A 25,792-nucleotide genomic window follows, 5' to 3' on the forward strand; every position below is an offset into this window, starting at 1 on the left:
TGCGCGCCAAAAAACAATGGAGCAACTTTGACCACTAAAAAGTTTACAGATATTCTTATTTTGGTCTATATTATGATATTCTAAAGTTTCGTCAAAATCGGAGAACCACGGGTACAAAACCATGTCGCCAATTGATGGAATGGCCCACATACACCTAGTTCTATTAATCTACGACACGTTTATTTGTTTCAAAATGTTTAGATTATTAACAATTAAAACAAAAGCATAAAATGCGCTTAAATCATACCTATCAAAAACGTTTACATACTTTAATGGTTATTTATATAAATCAAAAGTAATTACAATAATTTTAGATGTATTTATTATGTTTTATTATGTTTCAATTACTGCCCTTAGTTGTCGATGCATGCTCCCCACTCAATTTCTAGTATTATTTCCGGGAATTTTGACTCACTTAGTCGATAAGGCAGCTTTTAGGTACACTTTTGATAAAATTCGTTGTTTTTGAATACGATTTTCCAAAAAGTTCCAGATATGTTGAATAGTATTATTGTCTGGTGATTGTGGAGGCATATGGAGCTGTTTTCAATTGTATAACGTACAAGATAAGAAGTGCTTTGGGTGGTTAACTTGTTGGAAGTAGAAGTGGCTGCTATTAAAATCCAATTTAACCACACTTGCCCGTAAATTATTTTGTAAAATTGAGCATTTTACATACATTATCCATTTTTTCACTAATAAATTTCAAGTGACCAACTCCAGAAGCAGCCATATACCCCCAAACCATTACATTCCCCCAACGTGTTTTACTATTGGCAATAAATGTTTTCCTTGAAGCCCTTCATTGATTTTTCTCCACACTTTTCTTGTCCACTCCGAACCAAACATATTAAATTTTGATTCCTCTCGAATACGGTTTGTTTAAATGTTGTTTAGGAATTTTTTGTTTTTATTAACCTTACTTATTTATGGTTTACGACGTGAGATTCGTCTATGAAAACCAGAATTATTGAACACATTCCTTACTGTTTGGGGATTTTTGTGTGCACATTTCAAAAATAGATAAGTACCCAGTCAGCATTTACATATAAAAATAAGCGTTTTGTAAGCGTTCAAATGTAAGTACGTATAAAACACTTATAAGACGCTGCTGTGACCTTTACAAAAGACATCAAAGCAAGGGGTTTATAATCGAAAAGGACCGAAATTTATAAACGTTTAAAAGGCAATTGCAAGACATGTTTTTTAAGTAACGTAATTACACGTTTTTTAAATGCTTAAAAAACACGTATTTCTAGTGAAATTAGTAAGCGTTTTAAACATTTACTTTGTTTTGGATATGTTTTTTTATTGATACATTTAAAAAATCATTTTTAATATGAACTTTGTTCTTAATATAATAATATTAAATTAAAATGTAAATTTAATTTTAATACGATTTTTTTCGTACTGGAAATATGACTTAGAGGCAAACACAAAGTCCTCTTCCTTGCCTCCATTTTCAGCCAAAGTTTCTGCAACTGAATTTAAATATGAATAAAAAAATGTAACTAGAAACCTAATAAACGTATTTAACTTACGACGAATGGCAGGAATCAAAATTATTTTGTGCTTGAGGCACAACCTCTGGTTCCACAAATTCATTCTGCATACTTCCAGAACTTGCAGCCGCACCGTTACGTATTGTTAGCATTTATGAAACACTTGCATTTGCAAGTAAATTCTCAACGACGTTCGCGAAACACTTGCGTTTGTAAGCAAATTGTCAACGACGTTCGCAAAACCGTTGCATTTTCAAGTAAATTCTCAGCGACATTCGCAAAATTGTCATTATGTTTATTGGGTACATGTATCTGTACATTTTAACAAATAATTTACGTCAAAGTATGCTTAATAGCTGCAAAATCAATTTCCAACATGATAATGACCCAAAACACACATCGTATCTTGTACGTACAGGGTTGATATACAATTGAATATAACTCCATGTGCGCCGCAATCACCAGACATTAATACTATTCCACATATCTGGAACTTATTGGAAAACCGTAATCAAAAACATCGAATTTCATCAAAAGAGAGCTTAAAGGCTACCTTACCGATTAAGTGGTTAAAATACCCTAGAAATTGAGTGGGAGCATGCGTCGAAAACTGGAGACAATAATTGCAATATGATAAAAAATAATAAATACCTCTAAAATTATTATAATTACTTTTGATTTATATAAATAATCACTAGTGTATGTAAACTTTTTTGATATGATTTAAGCGCATTTTATGCTTTTGCTTTAATTTCTTTTTATTTGAGTAAAAAAAAATATCGGGTGATTTTTTAAGAGCTTGATAACTTTTTTAAAAAAAAAAACGCATAAAATTTGCAAAATCTCATCGGTTCTTTATTTGAAACGCTTAGATTGGTTCATGACATTTACTTTTGAAGATAATTTCATTTAAATGTTGACCGCGGCTGCGTCTTAGGTGGTCCATTCGGAAAGTCCAATTTTGGGCAACTTTTTTCGAGCATTTCGGCCGGAATAGCCCGAATTTCTTCGGAAATGTTGTCTTCCAAAGCTGGAATAGTTGCTGGCTTATTTCTGTAGACTTTAGACTTGACGTAGCCCCACAAAAAATAGTCTAAAGGCGTTAAATCGCATGATCTGGTGGCCAACTTACGGGTCCATTTCTTGAGATGAATTGTTCTCCGAAGTTTTCCCTCAAAATGGCCATAGAATCGCGAATGTAGCGCCATCTTGTTGAAACCACATGTCAACCAAGTTCAGTTCTTCCATTTCTAAAGTCTACAGAAATAAGCCAGCAACTATTCCATTTGCTTTGGAAGACAACATTTCCGAAGAAATTCGGGCTATTCCGGCCGAAATGCTCGAAAAAGTTGCCCAAAATTGGACTTTCGAATGGACCACCTAAGACGCAGCCGCGGTCAACATTTAAATGAAATTATCTTCAAAAAGTAAATGTCATGAACCAATCTAACGTTTCAAATAAAGAACCGATGAGATTTTGCAAATTTTATGCGTTTTTTTAAAAAAAAGTTATCATTTTTACATTCGATGTTAGTTTGGTTGTGGGTTAGTGAAATACCGTTGCAATTTTGCTTCCTACATACATGAAGGATATGTGTTTTGTCTAAGGAAAGTGAAGCACCAGACTCCAGTGACCAAGTCTCAATTCTGGCGAGTATATTAGTAAATAAGGATTGAGCTAAATTAACGTCAGAGACTTTTGTGTAGATTAGGACATCGTCGGCATAGATCTGGTGCTCAACTCCTATGTAATTTTTTGTCATTCTACTAATATCATCGAAAGCAATGATAAAAAAAGGAGGGCTGAAAGAGGTGAGCCTTGCGGCGTACCATTAGAAAGCGGGAGTGTTGAAGAAAGAAACCATTTACGTTGACTTTGAGTTTTCTGTTTGTGAGAAAGTTAGTAATAAAACGTATCATATTCTGGCCTATTTTCCATTTTCTAAGTTGTCGAATAATAATATGGGCTCCAATTTTGTCGAAAGCTCTGTGAAAGTCCAGAGATAGTACGGACACGTGGTTTTTGCTGGACAAAGCGTTAGTAATGAAGTAGTCTAGTTGGATTAAAGCATCCAACGTGCCTTGACCTTTTTTGTAGGCGACTTGATTCGGTGATATGAACTTGTTTCGCTGAGCATACCACATCAAGCGGTTAGCCACGATCTTTTCCAAAATTTTGCCCATACATGGAAGGAGGGAAATCGGCCTATAGTTAGCAAGTTCATCGGAGGATTTGTGTGGTTTAAGTATTGGTATAACACAGGACGATTTCCAAAATTGGGGGTAGACACCAGTATTGAAAATTTTGTTATAAAGCTTTACCAATCGGAGCTTGAGACTTTTTGGCATATGTCTGATAATTGGATAAGAAATTTTATCTTGCCCCGGGGACTTCCCCTTCAGACAGTGAAATGCTGGTTTCTATTTGTTTAGCAGAAAAAGACAGAGGGGAGACAGAGTAGGAAGTGTCGGACAGTGTGGTGTTTTTAGAGGTTTGAAACTGTGTGCTGAATGAAATATCTGAGCTTGTTTCAGAATAGTGGTTTGCAAATAACTTGGAAATATCGGATGGATTGGTTACCAAACCTGTTGGCCCCTTTACGCATTGAATGGTTAGATTTCTAGGCGCTCCAGAAAGTTTTTTTAAAGCGTTCCATATTAACTTAGGACTAGACGAAGGATTTATTTTGCTTGTGAAATCCTGAAAACATTTACGCTTGGCCTGTTTCGCGGAACGACGGAAAAGAGCATTGGCTTTCCTGAAAGATATTAAGTTGACTAGTGATCGAGCGCGTTTGTATTCATACCAAGCTGTCTGTTTTTTTGCCCGCAATTCAGCGATTTCTTTATTCCACCAAGGAACACTCTTTGAACTTGCTGTTGGCTTTGTATGAGGAATGCTAACATTCGCTGCTGAACGGATAATTTTTGTTAACCTCGCACTTTCTTGGTTAGGGTTGTCAGATATTGGGCTATTATTGCCATTTATCTCGCAATGTGTCTGAAACTTCTCCCAATCAGCGTAATCAGTTTTGAATACCTTATTTATTTTGTGGTTTTTAGTTGTTGAACCTAGGTGCAATTTAATACAATGGGGAAGTGATCGCTTCCATGCAGGTGATCGAGTATACTCCATTCGCACTCTGTGGCAAGTGTGTCGGTGCACATTGTAAGATCTACATGGGAAAAAGTGGAGTGAGTGGAAAAGTGTGTCGCGGATCCGTAATTCAAACATATTAAGTTAGAGGAAAGTAAAGCGTCTTCAATGCATTTGCCCCTCTTGTTGGCTATTGGAGAGCCCCATAGTGGACTCCATGCATTAAAATCACCAGCGAAAATTAACGGAGTAGAAGCTTGGTTGATTAATTGCAGGATGTCTGTACTGGTAAAATGTTCATCTGGTGCAATATCGGTGCAGATAATGGTGATTTTTTTAACTAAGATAATTTCGATCGACATAGCCAGCAAGTTGGATTGAATGGCATTAATTTTGTGTGGAATATCTCTTCTTATGAGAATCGTAATACCTCTTTTACCTGTGCTAATATGTGGAAGATTGTGAAACATGCCAATGTACTGCTTAGGAGTAAAAGCCGACAAGTTGAAAGAGATGTGAGTTTCATTTAAGAGTATAATAGCTGGGGCATGATCTTGTATTAATAATTGAAGCTCATTGTAATTATTAGTGTAGCCGTTTAAATTCCATTGCAGTAATGGAATCATAAGATCTATGTAGGAAAAAAAAAAAGGGAAACAGAAGAGAGCTAGAATATCAACTCGTATGAGCAGTCAGTTGAAGCTGAGTGTCACCAATTGAGTACTAGTTCAAAAGAGAGTAAAAGCTAAGCGTATTTATTCAGAGTCAATTTCTATTTGTTCAGTATGTTGAGTAGAGTATTGATTATCGTTGGAATTGCTTGTTGTTGGAAAGAGATTTTCGTGATTAGGTGGATTAGACTGTACGGTAGTGTTGGTAGTAGAGTTGTTGAAGTCAGTATATTTATTAAGCGAGTTTAAGGAGTTGTTTAAGTTAGAAATGAGAGAGGCTGTTGAAAAGTAGTGTCTTTATTTTTAAAATTTCTTTGGTTTGCATATACTTTGGACACGTATAGTCAGAAGAACGATGCTCGCCAGAACAATTCGCACGCATGACTCGGATGCAGTCATTATCGTGTGGAGAAGGGAAATTGCAAATTTCGCATGTTGGGGAACCTTTACAATGTTTTTGCGTATGATTCAATTTTTGGCATGACCTGCAGCGCATTGGATTAGGCACGTACGGTCGCACAGAGGTCATCCTCCATGCGATGTTTATTTTGTTTGTAAGGAAATAACTGTTGAATGATATTAGCATAACACCAGTAGGCTTTATAACACCTTCAACTTTGCGAGTGAACTTATAAACCGCGGAAACTTCGTAAGAACTCAGTCCTTCTATTATTTTGCTTTCAGGCACATCGTTTAAAAACGGTGCATAAATGGTGCCTTTGTTACAATTAAGATGTTGATGATAGCTAGCGCTAACAGCGCCAATGTTGAAAAGACATTTCGTTTTTATAAACTTTTCTGCTACTTGTTTATTTTTCACTAGCAGTAATATTTTGTTTATATCTTTGCTCACGGTAAGTAAGGCATTGTAAACACGAAAACAAGAAACCTTCGAAAGGGGTGTAGAATTCTCGTCGGATTTAATCACAATATACTTTGGGTCATCACTTTTTATTGGCGGTAAGTCAGGAAAAGCATCTTGAAATTTTTGATACGATTTTTTACGTTTTGGTTGGGGACCCTGGGCCAGCGCAGCAAACCTGTTGTCCCCGAACTGGAAGCCCGCCGGGGCATAGTGGAAAAATTATAATACACTGATATAAGTATTGGATTATATTTCTCACTTAAAATAAGTATTAATCGCGTTACTTAAGTAAGCAGACCGTAGTGCAAAAAAAAGAACACCAAAAGAGAGCTATATGAATAGCTATAAACTCAGAGAAAGACGCTAACTCAACTGCTTAGTACGAGGTTTAGTCGGTGACTGATTTATTTATTTATAATAATTCATATAACAAAAAAAGAGTTTTATTATATAAATACATAAACGCAGCACTGGCTACGAGGCCTTCAGCCGCCTTGTAATTATAACTAGGTGAAAAATTCTATTTGCTAAGGGTTAGTAAAGATGTAAGTTGCTTAAATATGTTTTAACAAATCGTTGGTTTTTAAGAATCTATATACAATCATAACGTTTTTTTCTGAAGGTTCACTTAGTAGTTTTATGAGATCAATGTTGCCAGAGTTGTGGGCTGTTGAGTGAAGCATAGGACAGAGTGTGAGTAAGTGTTTGATAGAAGCGGTGTTATCGCAAAGGGGGCAAATGGATGGGCTTTTACCCGATAGTAGGTGGGCGTGTGTTATGATAGTGTGTCCAATCCTTAATCGAGTATATGTCTTCATTGCGCTAGTTGCAACTGTTGACGAGTAGATTATTCGATTTCTGGCTGGGTTTATGACCGCGTAGTGATGTTTAAATGTTTTCCATTCGCTTGCGTTATATATGTAAACTTAATTGATTCACTGTAAGTGTATTACATCTAAAGAGGATACTTTGAAGGCGTCAAAATAAATATTGATGAATAATTAAATATATTGCATTTTATTTACAATTTCCGAGTACATTTTTACAATTTATATTAACGGAAATAATTACGTAATAAAATTATAATATTTACATTTTAAATTAAACTACGTTTTACATTCGAAGTATACGAACTATTTTATATTTAAGTGCAAGGTGAGTTCCACGGTAAAGAGGATTAAAAAAAAACAGAACAAATGGTGTTTTCGGCAAAATCAATTTATTTTATTCAAGATAGTCTCCTTATGCTTCAATACAGCTTTTTGCACGGTCGAAAAGCATGCCGAACGAGTGATTTAGCTCGTTGGCCGGTATGGCCGCCAGTATGCCGGTGCAAGCGTTTTGAATGGTCCGTACGTCTGCATAACGCTTTCCTTTCATTGGCAAATGCATTTTCCCGAAAAGAAAGAAGTCGCACAGTGCCATATCAGGTGAATACGGGGAGTGGTTAACAAACGCCAACTTTCATCTTCGCTATATTCGGGCCGAACACATCGAATACGGCGCTCCAAACACCTTTCGAAAGCCCAAATGTTCGTTCAAAATGAGATAAATCGATGTTTTAGAGGTGTTCAATTCCATTTCCATGAATTTCAATGATGATTTCGGCTGATTTTTGATGAATTCACGCACAGTTTCGATGGAATTTCCGGTGATAACGGATTTTGATTGGCCCACATGTCGATCGTCATTCATGACCTCGCGACCACTTTGAAAACGTTGAATCCACTCTTGCAATCTGCTACCGAATATACAATTATTGCCATCAACTTTTTTTTTTATCAATTGAAACGTTTTGGTAAAAGTTTTACCAATCTTAAAACAAAATTTAGTGTTGGCTTTTTGTTCGAAGCTCATTTTCGCACCAATACACAAACATACTGACACTTAAAACGCAAGTTATATACGTATGGGATGGAGTCATGTGTAGAAATTTACGCAAGTGAGGATAGTTTCTCTGATTGTCATTCATTTGGAAATGGCCAGAAGCGAATCTTTTACATATGGCTCACGCAGCTCACGACTTCCGGTCCTAGACCAAGTATCCTCTGGGTAGACAAAGAAAATCCTTTTGAAGGCGAGCTAAAGTGAGAAGTGAATCATCCCTCCTTAGGACTTTGATTGCAGGGCATGCACTTGGAATGCCCAGTCCTTTAATTGGGAAGGTGCCGCTGCCCAGCTGGTTGATGTCCTCTAGAAAATAAAAGCTGACATCTCCGCCGTCCAAGAAGTGCGATGGACGAGGCAATGACTGAAGTGAGTAGGTCCTTGTGGCATTTACTACAATGGTCATATAAAGAAGCGCAAATTCGATTTGGGATTCGTAGTGAAAGAGAGACTCCGTCGCCGAATTCTGCCATTCACCCCGGTGGATGAGCATCTAGACACAATCCGCATATAAGCGAATTTCTTCAACATATCGCTGATTTACGCCCACAGTGGGTAAAGAAGGTATATTTGACACAACTGTCGGTAAATTCAGCCTCCGATGAAACATCCCCAAATACGTTGAGGCTGATCGACTTCGCCGGGGCCCGAAATATGGTTGTCTGTAGTACTAGATACCAGCATAAGAATATTTATCAAGCTACCCAGCAGTCTCTACTCGGACCACTATCTTGTTGCAGCGACTCACCTGCTTCTCTGCAGCAAAAACCGTACTTCAAAAAACACGAGAAAGGTCTGACGGCGAGAAGCTGCAATCACAACAGACAGTCGAACGATTTTCGACTCGATGTGCATTCCTGCTCTCTGAGGGCACTCATCAGCAACTCGGTATAAGGGAACTGTGGGACGGCATTTCAAGCTCCTTACGTACAGCTGCAACCGAAACCATTGGTTTTCGGAAAATGCAAAAGAACAGCTGGTACGACGAGGAGTGCCGTGTTGCAGCGGAGAGAAAACAGGCTGCCTACCTCGACCCGTTACGATCGACCACAACACTTGCGGGATGGGATAGATACCGAGAGTTGAAGAGGGAAGCGAGACGCATTTGCAGATACAAAAAGAAAGAGGCCGAAATGCGTGAGTATGAAAAGCTTGATAAGCTGGCCGACAGGGGTAATGCTCGAAAATTCTACGAAAAGATGCGGCGGCTAACTGAAGATTTCAAGACCGGAGCATACTCTTGTAGAACCCCCAAAGGTGATCTAGTGACCGATACTCAGAGCATACTTAAATTATGGAAGGAACACTTCTCCAGCCTGCTGAATGGCAGTGAACAACGCCAGGAGAAGGCGAACCCGATTCCCCAATCGATGACGATGGAGCAGACGTTCCATTGCCCTACCATGAAGAAGTTCGAATAGCAATTATTCGTCTGAAGAACAACAAAGCGGCGGGGGCCGATGGATTGCAGGCCGGGCTATTCAAACACGGCGGCGAAGAACTGATAAGGAGGTTGAGCTTGTTTGTAGAATATGGTTGGATGAAAGCATACTATATGCACTACCTAATTACCTTGAAACTGATTGGCCTTTATCAGTGTGGCTTTAGGCCTGGAAAATTAATAACCGACCACATATTCACCATGCACCAAAAGGAGCTGCCTTTATGCCGCAATGTTTGAATTTGGTATCCCCGCAAAACTAGAGGATCTCTTTCTTAATTAATGTATGGTATCTCATATGTAAAGTGTAAACGGTATAAAGTCAACCGGAAGTTTCAAAAATTTATATTTGATAAATGGGCTCTAAGAGATTGATTAAACCGATTTGATCTATTTTTGACCCAATGGCACACATTATGAGGACAAGATTTTTTCTGAATTTTAATAACCTATTTTCATGTAAAGAGATGCTAGGCGAATACTTTCTAAGCAAGTTTGGTTGAGATAGTTTAGTGGTTTGTGAGATATGCAGATTAAACCTAGCAAAGGACGGAGGCATGTTCACTTACATATTTTTAATCCACAGCGCTTCCTTGTACGAAATTACAGTTTCATATATTAATTTGTGATTTGGCTTCCGCTTAACGGTATTTTATAGATGTAGTATTGGTTCGAATTCGTCCACCAAAGAAACACGTATACCAAGTTTCATCCGGACGCCTTGGTTTTAATACAAAATCAATGTATTGAAATTTAAAAAAATTGCTTTTTTTCTTCTCTACTGGGAAATGTAAACGATGTTTTTAGTTCCTCTTTGACTGCTTGGATTAAGCTTCGTTTGAAAGGTAGATTATGATATCATGCTCGCAGTGACTTCTAGTCTGGCTCCAATAGCTTAAAATCATGATCCGGATTTTAAAATAGTAAAAAATAAAATTTTGGTTAGTTCCGGACATAGACAAGTCTATAAAAGAGACTATCTTAGATTTCAGGGAAATCGGTCCAGTAGAACCTGAGAAATCGTTATTGTTTTGTAAAAGGCAGTTTCAAGAAAAATGTTTTTAGTGGACACTAAAACAACTATAACTTTAAAAAGAGTTGAAGTTTGAAAGATCCTCTTAGTGCGAGAATTTCTAAACTGTGACAATAGTATGTAAGAAAATTTTTTTAGACATTTTAAAATTGTTACACTATAATACCTACTTAATTAAATCGCTTATATTTTATTAAATTTTAGTTCTCTTTAATGTGCAGTTTTATTTAAATTCGGAAAGACTATTTAAGAATTGAGATTACCTTTTAGATATTGCTGGCAAGAAACTTGCGCCACTTACCTCGCAGTATAAAGCCAAGATGCGCAACGAAAGTAAAAAATGACACGGAGGAACGTAAGTTGACTGTCCGAGTTCGCGGTCGAAATCAAAGTGGTGCCTTGTCCGTCAGTCCCTTTTGTTCCTTTTTGTGTGGTGTCCTCATGTGTGTTGAATATGATGTTGTGTGCGTGTGGTGTGGAATGAAGATGTGGTGTGGAATGATGATGTGGTGTATGTAATGTGTGTGGTGTGGGAGTGTAATATTGTGAGGGGGGTCTGAGACTCATTTAGCCACCTTTCATTCAATGTTAATCTTCCTTCTTCTACCATATATTTATTTTTATATCTATTACAAAGTCATACTACTGTATGTTTTTTATTTTTTATTGTACTGAATATTATTGGGTGTTTTAATTTAATTCCTGTAAAATCATTTAATTCGCTACTAATTAAACTAAAGCCTGTATCGATTAGAGCAATGTATTTTTATACTTTTGCAATATGTTGTGACAAAATATAATAGTTTTGTTCACCCAACGGTTGTTGAGTTCAAATCCGGGTGACTGTCTCTCCTTTCGTCGTATCTCAGCTATTCTTGTCATCAGTGTTAGAATTTTATCCTTGGTAATTTCTTCCATTACATCAACCAACAACTTATCGGTGTTATTTAAATCTACACAACTACTATTTTCTTCATAATAAACGCTTAACTCGTAACTTTATATTTAATAGTTTTTGCTCTCAAATTTGACATTCTTCAGTACATTGTTGTATAATGTTGATTTCAACTGTCGTCTATGGAATGTTTATCTGCATTTTCCGATTGACAATGTGTTGGTATAAAATAAAGCACAAATTGTTTTCTTTCTTGTCTGCTCGTCTTATATTGTTGACAATAAATATTCTACCCTTTTGAAAAATGAATTGTCGGTAATTCTCTACTGCTTCAGTTGCTGCACTCTTCTTGTCAGTTGCTCCACTATATCCACTGGTACAGCTTCTGTTTTCTGTTCCTTCCGTCATTGTTGTTTCATTGATTACTAATCCAGTCCTCAATTATTTTTAGTTCGCACATTAGATTAGTTTACACTTAGTAACTCTTCACCGTGTTCTTTATTCCTATTCTATATGTTACAACTTGGAGTGTCCGGTCAACGTCTTATCATTGGCTACAAAATCGCAAGTTTTATTTGGGTGTTATTATACATATATGTTGTTTGTATCGCCTTAATATACGGTTATATATAAATGTTGAGACGAGTTGAAATTCGAGTGGCTGTAACTTGAGTACAAATTGAGATATCTTGATGAAACTTGGCACAAGTTTTTCTTGATAAAAAAGTGAGGATGAGTTCGTAGATGAGCTAATCGGACCACTGTCATGGCAACAAGCGAAAACCTAATAAGTGTCATAACTAAGAAGTAAATTAAGATATAAAAATGTAATGTGGCACATGTATATCAGTAGCATGGGTACCTCTGCTCTCCGTATAAAGGTCCTGTTAAATTACTAAAAGCGCGATACATCAATAACTAAATACGCCAGAGACATTAAATTTTACACATAAAAGCGACTTTATAGGAGTCAGAGTCCCCGCCCACACTTCGGTGATAATACATATCTCAGGACTTGCTCGACCGATATCGACCATATTTGGGTCATTATATTATCTTGACATTCTTAAGGTCCTGAGCTAAGTCGAGATACAAACATGCCTACTTCCCATATAACACTATTTTAAATTTCATTTGATTCCTTGGCTTTCAAACATACAAATTAAAAAGCAATTTATTAAATAGCGTGATAAAACTTTGTACAAAAAATGCATATATACCTAATATAAAGATTTTCCAAGTTCTGGCCGACTTTATTACGCATATTTCGGCTAATACATATGTGAGTTATCTTAATCAATTTAAGGGAGTGTGCTTGCTTGGAAATAATAAAATATGCCCTAGACCCCATGTAACTACAAAGGCTTATGTAAATGAAGGTTTTACCCCGGCATTAATCCTTGCAAGTTGCAAGAGTACGAAATGTTCGGCTATACCCTTCCTTACTTATTTTATCTAGGTTTGATACAAGGTATTGAAATTAATTTATGTTTCTTTTCGTTCATAATATTTATAATTTCTATATTATTTCCAGAAATTTTACCGTTATAATCAACTTTCTAGAAAGCCAGAGGAGGAATCAGATGATACTAAGGTGTGCGTTGTACCATATTGGTTAATTTTTAAAAATACTTCTTTACAACTATACAATGTGTTTTTCACATTCTTCGTCACTTTATCGATATTTCCTTCCGTACACTCAGGTAATGTTTTTAATTTGAAATTATAAAAAATAGTATTGAATTTAGTAATAAATATAAACTTATCATTAGAGATGTAGAATTTCGTAATTGTCAAATGTAAGTACGAGAAAGAACTCCTTTCTTTAATTACAATTATTTTTTATAAATGTTATTTTTGTTTCTGCCGTTAAACACTTCAACACGCAGCAGCTGATCCGTATTAGAACTATAGGTTTCATCTAAGCAAGGATGGTTCCTTGTTTTCATATGCATTATCATTAAAAGATAAAGAGAAATAGTAAATTATTGTAATGAGTGGTGTGACGGTAGAAATTCAAATGATTTAATGGATTTATGAATCCATTTTAATTTATGTGTGAACAAAGTTATTCTTCTTCAAAGCGATTACTTCAGATATCAACTGCCAACTGCTCTCTTTGGACAAGAAATATGTGCAACTTTGTCCAACGATAAATGTCTGTATATGTATCCAAAATATATTTAGGGGTTTCACATAGTCTCATAAAGTTATACTTGTAAGCAGGGGCGTCGCGAGGATCCAGATCATGGGGGGTGAGTCCCTTTGATTTGCCGACTCATTTCAAGAATTTGGCGATTTAATGTATATGTTTATAAATATATATAAAATAAGGATATCTTCATTTCTGATAAGGTATTACGGAGAAGTTTGACAACATAATAGCATAATTCATTATTTTATTCTCAAATAAGTATTGTACATATTAGTATAATCATCATTTAATATGTTTCTCTTAATATAAAATACATATATTGTTCAGCGACGTGTTACGCGGGAAAAAACAAGATTTTCTTAAGAAATTGAATTGCAAAAAATATAAATTTCTGAGTTATATTTTCACTCTGCGATGTTTCAACATTGACCATTTTCCAACAACATCGCGCAGATCGATTTCGTCTACTTTATCCTTTGAAGAAGAAAGCAGCATCAAAGAATTCAAACGTTCATCCCCCATTGCTGTACGCAAATCGTTGAAAACAAATTTCAATTTACTAAAAGAACGTTCACATGAAGCTGACGTGACAGGAGCAGTCATTATGTAATGAACAATTTTGTACGCAGAAGGAATGACCTTTCTCAATTTGTACGCTACTATGTATAGAAATGTCATCGAAAGATTTACACTCTTTACATTAATCAAAAAGAATTTTTGTTTCAGCAAAAATACAATCTAGATCTTCACTGAAGAACTTAGGTTCCAATTGCACAACAAATTGTATAGATTCTATTGTAATATTACTTCTGTTAGCTGGAATCCTGAACTTCTCTTGAATGGGTTTGAAGGTTGACATAGTTTCTTGCAAATTATCTTGAATACAATTTGTGAAATTTTCGAGGACAATTTTGAATTCTTTTCTATAAAATGTCTGGAAAGCAAAATTACAAGCAGTTGCTGGATTATCGTCATATTTCTTCGGATCACGGCGTGTTCTGTGGTGTTTCGAAAAGTCATTTTCAGGGTTGATCTGACACTTTTCAGCAAATGCAACTGAACTCGCTAGCAATGCGTTAATTTATAATATATTCAACCACTGTTATTCGAATATTGTAGTGTTTTAATAATCCTCGTGGAAATTACGAAAAGGTGTCTTTTTAAGCTTGCTTCCGCAATTATAGAGCTATTTATTGCGTTTTACTGAAGTTAGAATTTTCATAAATGCCGGCTAGTGAATTCGCAATGGATATGACGTAAAAATTAATGTGCAATAATATATTTTGATGAAAATCTTAAAAATATTCAATAAGTTTGGACAACAAATTTCCGGGTACTTGGCAACTCTTACTGGAATTGCCGAAATGAACTTTCAAATTTTTAGTTATGATATTAAAACGGCCGAAAATGCCGACTCGTTCATAGATGGGGGGGTGTCACACCCCCCACACGCCCCGCCCTCGCGACGCCCCTGCTTGTAAGTTATAACGATCAGAAAACATAGCGTTCAGAGTTGTATTTGCGTAAATTTATTTTAGTATGCAATTCAGCAACAAATTTTTTAAACTGGTATAAAAATTTATGATTTTACGATGCTTTATGACACGTTATGAGTACCCCAATTATATATATTTGATGGAAAAAATGAGATGAGTAAAATCTATTGATGAGTCCTGGTTCCGGGAGATGGGCACATAATTGTATTCCGGCTTTCTTCGTAGGATCATAACGTCGCTGCATGTCTTGCAGTAATTATAGCATTGCTCAAATACGTTCAAATTTTATAGGATGTGATAAACTTTGATCCCTTGACACTCTTTGCTACAAAATTTAAGTGAGTATCGATCCAATCAGACGTAGTGGGGCGCAGAAACGTATTTTGATGAGCAATTTTTCGGAGAGTCCAAACAAGGACTAACGCTGAAGAGCACCACTGTTTTAACTGAAAACAGGCATTAGATAATAATATTGCAGTTTACTGCCTGATCGGATCTTACGGAGAACAGTTTATGAATCCAGCGGATAAAAACAAAATTCAAGAAAAAGTAACTGAAGCTTAGTCGGTATTTCCAGTAAGTAACTATGTATATCTAACTAAAATATGCGCACTTCTTGAACTTGAAAATTTTACATTTTAAAGTGAAAGAGTATTCAATAATCAACATATAAAGACCAATAAAAACATGGAGAAATTCCAAACAATTTCAACCCGGACGTTTCACAGTCGGAAATACAAATCTCTTTCAATATATTTGCGTGACTGTAGTTCTATTGCTATTGTGTCTAAACTTTATGCCATTGTGGACTCGAAGAATTTTTACATAATGTCACACAAACCACAATAAAAGCATGAAAAGATAAAAGTTTTATGGAAGTTGTAAATTTTTTTGTACCTATATATATGTATATTAGGGTGTTTTTTTTTAACTATTCTTTTTTTTCAATCCCATCATGAAATTTCCTTGGAAATACCCTATTTCCGTAAAATTTGAGCCCTTAATATTAACATTAAGGACTGGACCAAGGCATGTAAAAATTTTCCATTGAAAATACACGACAATCGTGATTTTTTATCCTTAAATTCGAGATCCTCGAGATATTCGGCTTTTTAAGTATTGCTTTATAGAATTTTCATAGATGGTATGTAATAAAAAAGCTATGAAAATTTCATACAGACTTAATTAAAAATTTCCATAGCTCTAGTCTTTTACGAGATATATACAAAAAAATTCCTCTAAGCTATACAAATTTGAAGATAAAAAATCACGATTGTCGTGTATTTTCAATGGAAAATTTTTACACGCCTTGGTCCAGTTCTTAATGTTTATGTTAAGGGCTCAAATGTTCAGGGAATTTTTTTAGGGTATTTCCAAGGAAATTTCGTGATGGGACTGAAAAAAAATAATAGTTAAAAAAAAACATCCTAATATATATAAAATATCTGGGATTAGAATTGATGAGAGACGTGCATGAAAATACCACGTGAAATTGACGAAAACCTAACTCAGGTTACGGCTTGCGCAGCTCCTAAAGTCACGATCACATCTCAGTTTGAAGAACAAGCTACTCATATATACAATGTTTGTTCCAAAGAAAACTTAAAAAAAACTGCAAAAAAAGTTTTTTCGGCAAAATCAATTTATTTTATTCAAAATAGTCTCCTTATGCTTCAATACAGCTTTTTGCACGGTCCAAAAGCATGTCGAACGAGTGTCTTAGCTCGTTGGCCGGTATGATGCCAGTATGCCGGCGCATTTTTTCGAAAAGGAAGAAGTCTCTTGGGTGAATACGGGGAGTGGTTAATGGTTAAAATGTGATTTTTGATCAAATAATCGATCACAAACGTCGATCGATGAGACGGCGCATTATTGTGCAACAAACGCTAACTTTCATCTTCGCGATATTCGGGCCGAACACGTCGAATACGGCGCACCAAACGCTTCAAAACTCCAAGGTAGAATACCTCATTAACGGGTGGAACAAATTCTTTGTGGACAATACTTTTGGAATCATAAAAACAAATCAGCATTGTCTTCATTTTTGACTTTTCCATGCGCGATTTTTTGGGTTTCGGCTCGTCCGGTGCCTTCCATTCAGCACTCTGGCGTTTCGTTTCGGGATCATATTGGAAATACCACGTCTCGTCGCCAGTCACAATATTGTAATGAAAGTTTTTGTCCTTTTTGACCTATTTAGTGATGTCCTTCGAATGTTGGATTCTGAGCAATTTTTGGTCGTCAGTCAATTTGTGCGGAACAAACCGTGCACATACCTTTCGTAAATCCAAATGTTCAGTCAAAATGCGATAATCAAATGTCATGAAGTTCTCACTGGACAATCGATGAAGATAGCAGATTCTAACGCACCAGTTGACATATAGATGGCGCCACCAGGGGGCGCTAGTTTAAAAAATTCCTCTTTACTTTGGAACTCACTTTGTAAAGCAATGCTCAGACCGATCTCTTCGTATAGAAATCAAATCTGGGACAGCTCAGCTGATTTCAATTTTAAACTTAATGAAGCATTTCAAAATAAAATTCTTCGCCCTCATGGGTCCAGATTTCCTCCATCTTACGTACTGGTGTAAAAAAACTAGAATAATTTAGTAATAATCTCTCGATAGGAGAACCTAGGAGCCTATAAATATATCATTCATTAGTTCTTCTTTTTCGATTCAACTAATCTCACCTTTAGTACATCAAATATTTTACGATGTACTTCAGCATCAGTGTTTTTGGCAGCAAATTTAGTTATTGCCATTTTAATAAAAATATAGTAGATTATAAAAAAACGTGAATATTAAAAAATAACAATAATAAACACAGTTATTATTTTTTATCAAGTGAAGAGGTCTTAGGCATTGGTTGTTGGCATAAGAGGTATAGATTCAGCTGTAGACTCTAATAAAGACTTCTTTAGCTCTAGAAGAGTGTCGGTAAGAACTGTAGTAAATATTATCAAAATGGAAATAAAGGACAATATCCATTGTTTAAAAGTGAAATGATACCAAATGCATACCAACATAATATACAATTGAAAATATCTGACCCACCGAGGTAATACTGTTGAAAATCCACATGAAAGAAATTGTCCGGCATAATGCACTAACTGCCAATCAGGGTTGCAAATAATGCATTAAAAAATATTTGAATTAACATTTAAATTAAATTTGATCTCTTTTTCGTACTTCGTGTTCTACTATTTTAAACTACAAATCGCTCTGTGCCATCATCTTCAATAATCGGCAAACTTAAACATTCAAACTAAAAAAAAATCAACTTTTAATCCAACACATCCAAGTGTACCTTTAAGAAGGACGATTTAACAAAACAATGTAGTAATTTGAGAAAATCACTCTGCTTTCATCACTCTGTAAATAAAGACTTTTCATCACTGTATATCAAAGTTCTCGCTCTAGTTTCAATTACTATGTAAACAAATTATAAATATTTTTCATAGTAAAATTATTGAAATCAATGACTAGAAATAAAAACATAGTAATTTTAAGAATAAAGATGTCCAAGGAAGTTATGCAAATGTGGTGGAAGGAAACAACTTGAAAATTGAATGGCCTCAGAAACAATATGTAAGTACCTTATCCAATGGATTAAACAGTGTACATACATATATCAACACTGCAAAAGCTGATCAAAGATTTAGTTAAAGATCAAAACAAATGCGGCAAACCGTCTTTGGTAAAAATATGCGCACAAAATATTTATATATCGAATGCTAACAGTGTTAACGAACATAAATTGGAGATGATGTGTTTCCACAGTATGAAGTAAGCCGGAAGTTCGAAAATTTCATATAAAATATGATCCGAATAGTGTTTTAACTTCGTCAGCTGTAAGGAGATTTATTGAAAATTTCCGGGAGATAGGTTCCGTTTTAGACGCCCTACACATTGGTCGTCTAAATGTAAGTAGTTCAAATGACAATGTCGAAACAATGGAAGTGAGGCTGGTCAAGCAGTGTCTGATCTGATGCTCGATATCGCGACATGATAACCGAGTTCTGTTTGTCGAATTTGGTTGATATTGATGTGGCCAATATGTGTTTTCTACAAGACGGTGCCATATTTCATACAGCCTGTAAAACACTTCAATTACTACATGAGACATTTCCACGTCGTGTACTCTGTCGTTTTGGTGATCACAACCACGCTTGCTTTAAAGGAGAAGGTTTACAGCTCCATTTTTGAAAGAATACATATGAGTACGTGTATGTGTATGGAAGCCATTTAGGCGCGATATGTTATTCCATGAATTAGCCTACTTAAAAAATTACATAAAAAACTGTGTTTAACATTTAATTCCAATCTTGCGTTAATTTTGGAACTTCTTCTTAATTGGCGTAGACACCGCTTACGCGATTATAGCCGAGTTAACAACAGCGCGCCAGTCGTTTCTTCTTTTCGCTACGTGGCGCCAATTGGATATTTCAAGCAAAGCCAGGTCCTTCTCCACTTAGTCCTTCCAACGGAGTGGAGGTCTTCCTCTTCCTCTGCTTCCCCCGGCGGGTACTGCGTCGAGTACTTTCAGAGCTGGAGTGTTTTCGTCCATCCGGACAACATAACCTAGCCAGCGTAGCCGCTGTCTTTTAATTCGCTGAACTATGTCAATGTCGTCGTATATCTCGTACAGCTCATCGTTCCATCGAATGCGATATTCGCCGTGGCCAACGCGCAAAGGACCATAAATCTTTCGCAGAACTTTTCTCTCGAAAACTCGCAACGTCGACTCATCCGTTGTAGACATCGTCCAAGCCTCCGCACCATATAGCAGGACGGGAATTATGAGTGACTTATAGAGTTTGGTTTTTGTTTGTCGAGAGAGGACTTTGCTTCTCAATTGCCTACTCAGTCCGAAGTAGCACCTGTTGGCAAGAGTTATTCTGCGTTGGATTTCTTGGCTGACATTGTTGGTGGTGTTTACGCTGGTTCCTAAATAGACGAAATTATCTACAACTTCAAAGTTATGACTGCCAACAGTGTCGTGAGTGCCAAGTCGCGAGTGCGACGACTGTTTGTTTGATGACAGGAGATATTTCGTCTTGTCCTCGTTCACTGCCAAACGTATTTTCTGTGCTTCCTTGTCTGGCCTGGAGAAAGCAGAACTAACGGCGCGGGTGTTAAGGCCGATAATATCAATATCATCGGCATACGCCAGCAGCTGTACACTCTTATAGAAGATGGTACCTTCTCTATTTAGTTCTGCAGCTCGAACTATTTTCTCCAGAAGCAGGTTGCAAAAGTCGCACGATAGGGAATCGCCTTGTCTGAAACCTCGTTTGGTACGGAGCTTTTCGTGTTGCTCAAAGTCAGCTTACACAGCCGTATTAGTTTTGCGGGGATAACAAATTCAGACATCGCGGCATAAAGGCAGCTCCTTTTCGTGCTGTCGAAAACAGCTTTGAAATCGACGAAGAGGTGGTGTGTGTCGATTCCCCTTTCACCGGTCTTTTCCAAGATTTGGCGCATGGTGAATATCTGGTCGGTTGTTGAATTTCCAGGTCTAAAGCCACACTGATAAGGTCCAATCAGTTTGTTGACGGTGGGCTTTAATCTTTCACACAATACGCTCGATAGAACCTTATATGCGATGTTGAGAAGGCTAATCCCACGGTAGTTGGCGCAGATTGTGGGGTCTCCTTTTTTATGGATTGGGCATAACACACTTAAATTCCAATCGTTGGGCATACTTTCGTCCGACCATATTTTACAAAGAAGCTGATGCATGCTCCTTATCAGTTCTTCGCCGCCGTGTTTGAATAGCTCGGCCGGCAATCCGTCGGCCCCTGCCGCTTTGTTCTTCAGGCGGGCAATTGCTATTCGAACTTCTTCATGGTCGGGTAATGGAACGTCTTCTACATCGTCATCGATTGGGGAATCGGATTCGCTTTCTCCTGGTGTTGTACGTTCACTGCCATTCAGCAGGCTGGAAAAGTGTTCCCTCCATAATCTAAGTATGCTCTGGGCATCGGTGACTAGATCACCTTTGGGGGTTCTACAAGAGTATGCTTCGGTATTGAAACTTTCTGTAAGCCGCCGGATTTTTTCGAAGAATTTTCGAGTTGTACCCCTGTCGGCCAGCTTATCAAGCTCTTCGTACTCACGCATTTCGGCCTCTTTCTTCTTCTGCCTGCAAATGCGTCTCGCTACCCTCTTCAACTCTCGGTATCTATCCCATCCCGCACGTCTAGTGGTCGATCGCAACTTTGCGAGGTATGCAGCCAGTTTTCTCTCCGCTGCGACACGGCACTCCTCTTCGTACCAGCTGTTCTTTTGCACTTTCCGAAAACCAATGGTTTCGGTTGCAGTTGTACGTAAGGAGTTTGAAATGCCGTCCCACAGTTCCCTTATACCGAGTTGCTGACGAGTGCTCTCAGAGAGCAGGAGTGCAAGCCGAGTAGAAAATCGTTCGGCTGTCTGTTGTGATTGCAGCCTCTCGACGTCGAACCTTCCTTGTGTTTGTTGGCGTGCTTTTTTGCTGCACAGAGGCGGGTGCGAATCTTAGCTGCAACAAGATAGTGGTCCGAGTTGATGTTAGGACCTCGGAGCGCACGCACGTTTAGAACACTGGATACGTGTCTTCCGTCTATCACAACATGATCGATCTAGTTGTTGGCTTTTCGATCCGCAGACAGCCAGGTAGCTTGATGAATTTTTTTATGCTGGAATCTAGTACTACAGATAACCATATTTCGGGCCCCGGCGAAGTCGATCAGCCTCAACTCATTTGGGGATGTTTCCTCGTGGAGGCTGAATTTACTAACCGTAGTGCCAAAGATACCTCCTTTGCCCACCCTAGCGTTAAAGTCGCCAATCACGATTTTGACATCGTGCCTACTTTTTAAAGGCGGGGGCAGCCCTCATAAGTGCGCTCCAAGCACTCATAAAAGGCATCTTTGGTCACATCGTCCTTCTCTTCCGTCGGGGTGTGGGCGCAAATCAGCGATATGTGGAAGAACCTCGCTTAGATGCGGATTGTGGCTAGACGTTCATTTACCGCAGTGAATGATAGTACTCGGTGACGGAGTCTCTCTCCCACCACGAATCCCACAGCAAACTTGCGCTCCTTTATAGGGCCTCTGTAGTAAATCCCACAAGGACCTACTCGGACTCTTGGACGGCGGTGATGTCAGCCTTTATTTGTACGAGGACATCAACCAGCTGGGCAGCTAACCTTCCCATTCCAGGTGCATGCCCTCAATTCGTAGTCCTTATTTCGTTTGAAATCGTCGTCATCAAAGGGGGGGTCTCTCATTCGAGGCTGTTGTTGCTTTTTCATTGGAGTGTTTTTTTTAAATGGCGGGTCCCAAACCCAGCGCACAACCCTATGCAGGGGATGTTTCGCCATCTCACTTTAGCTCGCCTTCAAGCGGATTTTCTTAGGCTACCTAGAGGACCTAGCCTATGTTAAAAATCAACCCATAAAAGCTAGAACAATGTCCTCAAATAATCGCGGTAAAGACTTAACATGACGGCTAAATACTGCCTACTTTTTAAAGGTGGATTTAGTGTGGCATGCAACGAGGTCTTTGCACGCAAGACATATGTTTAGTATGTTGGGGTCTATTTCGGATAGGTAGACTCTTTAATCTGCTACAGTTTCCAGAGGGAAATAGCGACAAGGTCACACTGATTTCTCGCGGCAACTCCAGGTAGGTAAATAGGTTGGTTGGATAACTGACGACCCACCTATGCCTTTTGGAGGCCCATTGGGAAACCACTGGGACTCTCACACTGAAATTAGACCCAAGTATATTGCCTTCTCTTCTATTGATAGCTTTGTACCATTGAAGGGGGGTTAACACGTCTCCTTGAAGTTTACCACTTTGAACAGGTCTATACACGTCGAAGCTCCCAGCGTTGAAATAATGAACGTACTTATAACCATGTGTTCAATCAATTCCACAAGAGAATCGAAGATGTCTAGATCTTTAAGCGCTGTTTACTGTTTTCTACCAGCTCTTTTATCAGCTGCAGTGATACTTGGTCATCGTTGTATAGCCTGTAACTCGAAACTAACCGGTTCCTGCTTACAACCGTCTTCCAACATACTCTGTAGTGTCTTGGTTACTGTAGTCATTTATTACAAAAGCATCAAGGTTTGTCCTAGCCATTATGGATGTCCTAAAATTAATAACTTAAACTCGTATTAGAGTTCATGAAGCTATTTTACAATGGTGCAGAAATATTTCGAAAAGCGACAATTGTTAATGTTTTGCTCACTTTTCGCCAGATATACTGGCAATAACCTCACTTTTGACGTCTAATTTACTTTCTGCTTTGTAGCTATACTCTGATTTCAAGGCTTAACTACGGTTGTTTCTGGTGCTGTTGCCCTTCTGGAGCTAGAAGTAGGCTTAACTGCAGTTGCAGTTAGAGTTTAATTATAAATAATTCATTCAATTTCATAGAAGAAAATCATTCATTCGAATATAAACGAAAATATATTAAACTCTTGCCATCATAAGTCCATTCTTTTCCGTAATGCAACTTTAGTATAAATTAATAGAATAATGATTAAGAAAGCATATCAGTCGACTACGCCATAGTTGCATATGTAAATGTCTACAAGCATCAATTTTTTTTTTTTATTATTTTTATTACTGAGCATTTTATTTTGTGAGCATTAGTATTTACGAAAAAGCAGATTCACATACACATAGCTGCCGCTGTCTTACTGCGGAAGCTTTCAGGTATCCGTAAGCCCCGTTCAGGACTCGGCTATTTAAAGGGCACCAGTCATGCTGTTCTTTATCACCTTAATCCAGCCATTTTTTAACCCCATATCATATCTGAATTAAATGCTATTGAGGAACGACAAACACCGCATTATAATGTCAGACCTTAGCTTAGCTGCACCTCTCTAGCGATAGGTATCTCACATCCGCAATAAGGTCAAACTGTTCTCAGTCAGTCCCTGCTTCACTGTGGTATTTAATATCTGTCGGTACCTTCGCAGCAGCGGAATACAATGATCTGACTTGTCTGTATCTTCTTAAGCTGCGTCTTGCTGCATCCAGGATGAGTAATCAGCTGGGTGGGGTTGCGTCGTCATTCATCAGAACTAACTCCTTACCCTACGATCGTTTGACAGGTAGGAATGTCAAAGATCATGATACGCGTTAAAGTCGCAAGGACCAATCGATTCTCAACACAAAGAATCGCACCGATGTTCGAGTGATATCATGTTGAGAAAAATGTATCACCGGGGTGTATGCTTGTATATTTAATATTTCATGCTCTATGTCGCCTGACTGGATAGGAATTCGTGCGGTCGATGTCGCCATCGATTAGACGTTATTGTTTGGTTTTGGACTGAATACAGGGTAGGCCGCCACTATTATCGCGGTCATGATATACATATGATATACTGTTGAAGCCGGCACGACCCACAAGATCTGAGCGGCTGTTTAGCTTAGCTGTTTTAGAATATGCCTTCATTCATGATAAAGTCGACTATCTTTTCGATATGTCGTAGTTACGTGCCTGCATTGCACTTGTCGGATGTAATGTTTCGATGCATTTCGATCCAACACATGGAACAGATAGCGAATGTACAGAAGTAGCGTGGTATTGAAAAGCTCATTGGGACCATGAGTTGCTTTCGCACGAGTTTTGGGTGCACAGGCGTAGAGACTAATGATGCTGTTGTGCGGCGCGGGCCACATAGCATGTGGTCTACTCCCAATGAGCCTTAAGATCTTAAATTGTTCATTCTTTGTCAAAAATGAAATAATACATTTTGGCTACAATCGATTAAGAGTGTATACAACGAAACTCGAATGAAAGCATATATTGACTAAACATAGAACACAAACAACTCCAAGTTTTACGTGGAAGTCTTCAAGAGACTCAAACAAATGGTCAATCGGGTACGACAAGACATCTCAACCGATTAGAAGTTGCACCACGACAACGCTCCGGCTCACACCGCCTTTTTCGTGAACATCTACCTAACCAAAGCCGGCTTCCCAATGGTTCCGCAGTCGCCCTGCAGCCCAGATTGGGGTCCCGGACTGTTTTTTGTTTCCTTGCCTCAAAAGGCCAAAGGGCAGAGGCATCCAAGTAGCATGCACCTCGGCTACAAACATTCCGGAGAATGCTTTTTGTGACGCCTTCAATGCTTGGAAAGAGCTGTTTTAAAAGTTTTTAAAGAATTGTAATGACTGGTTCAATAATGGTTTTTTAAATCGACTCAGTCCTATTACACTTCCTCCCTTTAATTAAAATACGTACGGATACGAGTATCTTATGAATCACTACCATGCCGAAGTATAACTTAACGATTTTCCTACTGATTGAAAGAACGACCTTCTCGTTATGACTTTATTTTTAAAAGTGATTTTTACAATGTTCTTAATCTAAAAGCTTAACTAAATGCACCCGCCAAAACATAATTAAACTCCACGAATTCGCTAATTTAGGTGGCGCGTGTGCTGACAGTGCGTCTGGACTGTGCTGTGGGAAACATTGTGTAACTTGAGTTCCATATCCGCTCTACCTGCATTAGTAAGTATTGCTGATGAATTAGTTTATTATTTCGGCAATGTTAACATATGCCATGTTAACATATAAAATGTTTGGTTACACCCCAACTTAACCGTTATTTACTTCTTATACTTTTAACTTGGTATATTATGTTTGCCTGAGGTTTTAAAAACCCAAAGGAAACGTCGAAGATCTTTTGAAATTCTATATGAATAAACAGCGTGGCGAGTTGAGTCGCTTTGGCC

The 25,792-nt window shown here is 37.7% G+C and overlaps 1 protein-coding gene across 2 annotated transcripts in view; it reads left to right on the forward strand.

Moving 5' to 3' along the window:
• Positions 1-25,792, forward strand: part of LOC120780937 (equilibrative nucleoside transporter 1-like) — a 135,931-nt gene that overhangs the window by 39,221 nt on the left and 70,918 nt on the right. For both annotated transcript variants that reach the window (XM_040113167.1, XM_040113166.1), the window contains exon 6: positions 12,926-13,094. In XM_040113167.1, the coding sequence (XP_039969101.1) occupies positions 12,926-13,094 (169 nt within the window). The remainder of the gene's footprint in view (positions 1-12,925; positions 13,095-25,792) is intronic.

Source organism: Bactrocera tryoni, unplaced genomic scaffold (genome assembly GCF_016617805.1).
Source record: "Bactrocera tryoni isolate S06 unplaced genomic scaffold, CSIRO_BtryS06_freeze2 scaffold_25, whole genome shotgun sequence".
NCBI lineage: Eukaryota > Metazoa > Arthropoda > Insecta > Diptera > Tephritidae > Bactrocera > Bactrocera tryoni.